General features: G+C 39.1%; 1 protein-coding gene across 1 annotated transcript; it reads left to right on the forward strand.

Moving 5' to 3' along the window:
• The first annotated feature begins 1,931 nt into the window (after positions 1-1,931).
• Positions 1,932-5,949, forward strand: LOC114282117 (bZIP transcription factor 17). Its single transcript, XM_028224771.2, has 2 exons — positions 1,932-3,931; positions 5,272-5,949. Exons 1-2 carry the CDS (start codon positions 2,209-2,211, stop codon positions 5,703-5,705), a joined length of 2,157 nt encoding a protein of 718 aa, XP_028080572.2. The 5' UTR covers positions 1,932-2,208; the 3' UTR covers positions 5,706-5,949.
• The last annotated feature ends 276 nt before the right edge of the window (positions 5,950-6,225 follow it).

Genomic DNA, 6,225 nt, shown 5'->3' on the forward strand with positions numbered 1-6,225 from the left:
CGGCCATAAACTTTTAGGAGCCTCCCAAGTGTGTAGATCACAGATATGTGGTCGAAAGTTGGCAACACTAACTCCAAGGTGTTCAACATTGGCCCGGAAGTTGGAAAAACGGGCGCCGGGAGGCTCCGGAGGAGAGATAACTGGTTGCTGCAACAATTACTAGCCTCCCACCCTCCAGTGACCTTCCTGGTGATAAAACAGAGGTACCTTCCAAAAATGAACGAAAACCGATGCAAAACGAATGTTCGGGGGCCAAAACACGCAGTTCGGGGCCCCGGAAACTGCCCGTTAAACACCGAAAGTGGCGTTTGGCCACGAAGTGGGTTTCTCAGACCCCAGTGTCCCTCAAAATGGAGCAAATAGGAAGTATGCCAAAAATTAGAGCAAACGGAGATGGTTAGGCGGTCCCGAACCGAGGCACACGGCCTGATGGTCCCGGAAAACCGGAAACCGGGCTCCGAAATGGGCAAAATGGCCTACGGCCACCAAACGTAGCCTACGGACATTGAGAGATGGTCTACGGGACCTCTCTCTTCCCTCAGGGAAAGAAACAGAGAAAACCGAGTCTGGTTCGCAAACCGAGACAAGGCACAGAAGAGGGTTCGGAAGCCCGGAGGCAGGGCTCACGGCCGCGACTCTGAAACTTCTGAATGAGCACATTATGCAACATCACCAAGCGCTCAATCAGTGACATCTGAGTCTTAAGGTCGGTCAAAAATGGGGTGTCTACAATCACTCACACAATTTTATTTTTTTTATTCATTGCCATGTCATTAGTACTATATTAGAGTACCAAAATTAGTGGTCTAAATCATTGCTGAATGTTTGATAGTGTTTTAAAATTATGTTTTGAGAATAAAGTTATGTTTGAGTAATTATTGGTGCGTCGAATTGAGCTACCTTGAATGGTTTCAATTTCTGTTCACCGATCGGCTAGTTGGACAACTACCCAGATGATTGGATGAAACATTTGTCTACCGCGATTGTCACCTTGTCGACTGCGACTATCAGTCTTTTTGCCAGACGACCAGCTGCACGACTTGCAAAATGAAATTCAAGCTATATGAGACAAGTTCAAATTTGAGATACGTAACATTACTGGTTGCGTTTTGAGTTTATAAGTTTTTAAGTTACGATTTGAAAATAGAAAATTTGTTTGGTTATGAGTTATGAAAAGAATTTTAAATTGAGTTTTGAATTTTTGATGTGACATATGAAATGAGAAAAGTTGTTTGGTTATGAGTTTTGAAAAGTTTTAAAAAAAATTTCAAAACTTAATTGAAAAATTTATAACTCATAACCAAACACACAATTCAAAATTCTATTAAAAATTTTATTCAAAATTCATAACTAAACGCTTTTTAAAATTCAATTTAAAAAAATAATTTGTCATTTTAATTTTAAAAAATAATTTCTATTTAAAAAATATAAAAAACAAATATGTATATTTTTTCTCCTAATAACAGGTGGTGATTGGTAATTGAAAAAAGAGAAAAAAGTACCGTTCTAGTCAACCAGCTGGACATCCAAGAGGATGTTTGGGTAGACCAAAAATTCAATAATTGTTTGTTTTACCAACATGTTTTCAAAATGTATTTTAAAATTAATTTAGAACCATGATTTAAAAACTCAAACCAAACATAACATTATAATGTAATAATAAAATTAATTTTAAAAAATTCTACTAAACACAACTTATAAAAATATAAATCTCACTTATACTCTTTCATATGTGGATTTTTTTTTTTAATCCGTCCAACTGATAAATAATTTCTCCGTTTTATATACCATGAAGTGAACCCCCATTGCTCCCGCACCTCCCCATACTTGGGTATTTTTTTATTTTTATTTTTTTTTAGATCTGTCTAGCTGATAAGTAATTCTCCCTTGGCTCCCATCTCGTGACAGATTAGATCTTCGATAGCTTAAATAAATAAATAAAGTTATCCAATTGGAACAAATAAGTAAAAGTGTAAACCACGCGCTATGGTAATGAAGTCCACAAAACAAAACAAAAAAACAAACCTCTGACCTTTCCTCCCTCCCTCCTAGTACGTCCACTACAAATCCCAGCGAAGTCCCGTCCTCTACGGATTCGAGTCCCCAACATTACCCCCATCTAACTACAAATCTCTCTCTCTCTCTCTCTCTATATATATCTGTATCTGTAATTCTAACTCTCCGACCTCTCTCAGCAAAACCCTAACAATGGTTGACCCATCCTCCAACAGCACCACCACCGACTCCGATTCCCTCCCGATCCCACCCCTCGACCCCTCCATCTTCTCCGACTCTTTCCTCGCCGGCGGCGGAGACATTGACGACCTTGACTTCACCTTCGACGATCTCTACCTCCCCTCCGACACCCCTCACTTCCTTAATTCTCTCCCTCCTCCTCACTTTTCCTCCGATTGGATCCCCGACTTCCCAATTCCCTCCGATCACACCTCCACCCCTTCTAGGGTTTTCAATTCCGACGATCTCATCTCTGATTTTCTCAACGTTTCTTCACCTGAATCTTCTCATGAGTCTGCCAACAAGGCCTCAATTGTTGCTAGGGTTTTGGATCCGGAAGTTTCCTCTTCTCAGGGTTCTGGGAATTCTGGATCTGTTGTCTCCGAACCTCTCAATTATACCTCACCCGATTCTGCTAACAATTCGATTCATGATTTTGTTGATCAGAAGATTGAATTGAAGGAAGAGGGTACCAATTGTTTGTTGAAGAGGAAAAAGGAGAGTGAGGAGGATGTGAATTCGGAATTCAGGACCAGCAAGTACCAGAGGTCGAATTCTGGAGAAAACCCTAATCAATCATATGGGTATACTTCAAATACTGGAATTAGCGAAGATGATGAGAAGAAGAAGGCTAGGTTGATGAGGAACCGCGAAAGTGCGCAGCTTTCTAGGCAGAGGAAGAAGCATTATGTGGAGGAACTTGAAGATAAGTTGAGAACAATGCATTCAACGGTTCAAGATTTGAACTCCAAGATTTCTTATATTATGGCTGAAAATGCGAGTTTACGGCAACAATTGAGTGGTGGTGCGATGTGCCCGCCCCCTGTGCCGCCACCGGGCATGTATCCTCATCCGCCAATGGCGCCCATGGGTTATCCGTGGATGGCGTGTCCTCCGTATGTTGTGAAACCACAAGGTTCTCAAGTTCCATTGGTCCCGATACCGAGATTGAAATCACAGAATCCTTCACCAGCACCAAAGGCTAAGAAGGTTGAGACTAAAAAGACTAAAACTAAGAAGGTTGCTAGTGTTAGTTTTCTGGGTTTGTTGTTTTTCATTCTGTTCTTTGGTGGGTTGGTGCCAATGGTAAATGTGAATTTTGGAGGAAATCGCCGGGATACTGTTCTTGGCGGATCAAATTATTTTGGTAATGGGTTTTATGATCGACATCATGGAAGGGTAGTGACAGTTAATGGTCGTTTGAATGGTTCTGACCAAAAGATAGGAATGGGATTGTCTAATGATTTTTCTAATACAACAATACATTGTGGGAGAGATCGAGCAGAGTCGAATGATGAGCAGATAGAAGGATCACGGGCCTTCCCTGGGTCTGATGAGTTTGTGAGGCCAGACAATTCTAGTATACCTCTTGTTGCCTCATTGTATGTTCCAAGGAATGATAAGCTTGTGAAGATTGATGGCAACTTGATAATTCATTCTATTCTGGCTAGTGAAAAATCTATGGCATCTGGTAATGGTGGAACGAAGAGTAGTGAAGAGACGGGTTTGGCAGTTGCAAGAAATATGCCTCCTCCTATCCCTCTGACAGAGCGGAATAATGGGAAACATCCTCACCTATACAGAACTACATCTGAACCGAAAAGGGCTCTTGGTTCTGGTTCTGCAGATAAGGACAATTTGAAGTCAACACCGGCTGATGGTAAATTGCAGCAGTGGTTCCAGGAAGGCCTTGCAGGTATTGATTGCTCACTCTCACAGTTTCGTTTAAAATGGTTTCATTCATTCACTATACAAATCAACTCAATTAAAATGTGTATGTAATCACCTATGCTTCCTTAATCATTCTGATATTAATTGGTTACAACACAAAACATTCTCGCACAATGATGTAGCTGATGTATGAACATATAATTGTCTTAGTGTTCAAGATTGTTTATTGATTATACACGGTTGGGAGGTCGGAGTAAGGAGTAAGAAGCTTGTCTCTGGACCAATTCTTAGAATTTGTAGACTTTTTAAATACATGTGGGAGTGTAATGGACTAACTATTGAGTTTCTAATGTGTACAGCTAATACCGATTGTGTCAACTTTCAAACATTTTTCTGGATCACAAATTCACAATGAACCACATGAAGCCTCGAGGTCTCATGCTAAAAAGATGACAAAAATGAATTGCTAAATTAGGACCTTTGATGTTAATTCTTTATTCTTCTACTAATTATGATGCCTGGTAGAATAGATTTTTTTTTTTTTTTTTTTTTGATAAATTAGAATAGAGGGGTTTAGATTCCTAAGAATTTCATTTTTAACTCTTGCTTCTGAAATTTAAAATATTTCAGCATTTTTAGCAGAGGTACTGGAGAATATTTCAGCATTTTTAACTCTTCATGCATGCTTTTCTCTTAGGCTTGCCAAGATATTAGTCCATGCCATGTTTCATTGATACAAACACACATGCACCCAACCACTGTCACACACCCCCATATTATATTCAATGTGGTGTTACAAAACATCTCTGTAAGTCATTCTGATCTTGCCCTTTATTTTGTAAATTATGAAAGCAGCCTAGCCTGCTAGTGGGTCTAACCCCAACACTTTTGATGGCTCTTAAATCAGTTAACCCATGTCCTCCCCCTCTCTAATTTTAAAATTTTTGTTGCACAGAAGTGCCCTTCTTACTTCTCTCTCTTTTAATAGCTATCACTCTTTTATTTTGCCATTCTCTAACGTAATCATATTTCATTGCATTCATTGTTTGGACAGAGGTTTTGGAATCATTGATTTTGTATGGTATTTCATATTATATATAGAATCCTTAACATCTTACCCCATTTCACGAGTTATGATTTCTAATAGGGTCTTAAGGTCAACTTTTTGGGGCCATACTTGTATGGTTTTCTGGTGGTTCATTGTAGTGACTTTAGGTTGCATAGATGCCTAAGATTTTTGATCTGCTGTTGGTTTTCATTTTTTTATCCAAGTTTAGTAAATTGTGCAGGTTTGAATCAAGAAATATAGCCCTGATGTTCTCTGGTCAAGTTTCTTTTTTACAACTGATACCATGTTCTGTGCAGGGCCAATGTTGAGTTCTGGCATGTGCACTGAAGTGTTCCAGTTTGATGTCTCACCAGTTCCAGGAGCCATAGTTCCAGCTACCTCAGTTGTGAATGTTTCTGCAGCACACCGTAAGAACGCTACACACATCATCAAGGGGCTGAATAGAAGGATTCTCCACGGCGTGCCTATTCCCCTTCCTGGATCTCAGAACAACATTTCTAAAGAACATGTGGGAAGAAATCCAGAGAAAGATGATTTCCATGGAAACAAGTCTCTTTCGTCAATGGTGGTTTCTGTGCTGGTTGACCCTAGGGATGCTGGTGACATTGACAGTGATGGTGTTATGGGACCACCAAAGTCCCTCTCTCGGATTTTTGTTGTTGTGCTAATAGACAGTGTTAAGTATGTTACTTATTCATGCATGCTTCCGCTAATGGGATCGTATCACTAAGTGGCCCAATTCAGGATGAGAAAAGCGTTGCGGAGCAATGGAGAACTAAATAAATTCCCATCTCCGAATCCAATTTTGTAAATAGCTAAAATTTCAGTAGTTCACAGCTAAGTCTCAATTAGTTTTCATGTAGCTTTAACAACAGCAGCATCTTTATGTACCCTGAATTTATGCAACTGACATTTTAAGTTGATGATGGATTAATGTTATTAGAATATAGAATTATAGACCTATTGTCCTTCTATATATGTGGATATATGATTTTAGGGTGCGCATGATATACACTCATTTTTGTTACATCAAAATGTGTATGTGCTCAAAATAGTGGTTGAGCACATTATAATTTCGCACACGTCTCATTATAATTTGTGGGAATAAATGTGCTTCATCTCGTCCACTTTAAACTAAAATTAGGAACTAATTTAGCACTCAAATTTACATCAATTTATTTAAGAGCAATATTTATTCATTTAAATATCTGTGCCTTATTTATTTTTATTCAATACGCATAGGGTTTGAA

This window comes from Camellia sinensis, chromosome 12 (assembly GCF_055761805.1).
Source record: "Camellia sinensis isolate YWXY chromosome 12, ASM5576180v1, whole genome shotgun sequence".
In the NCBI taxonomy this organism is placed as follows: domain Eukaryota; kingdom Viridiplantae; phylum Streptophyta; class Magnoliopsida; order Ericales; family Theaceae; genus Camellia; species Camellia sinensis.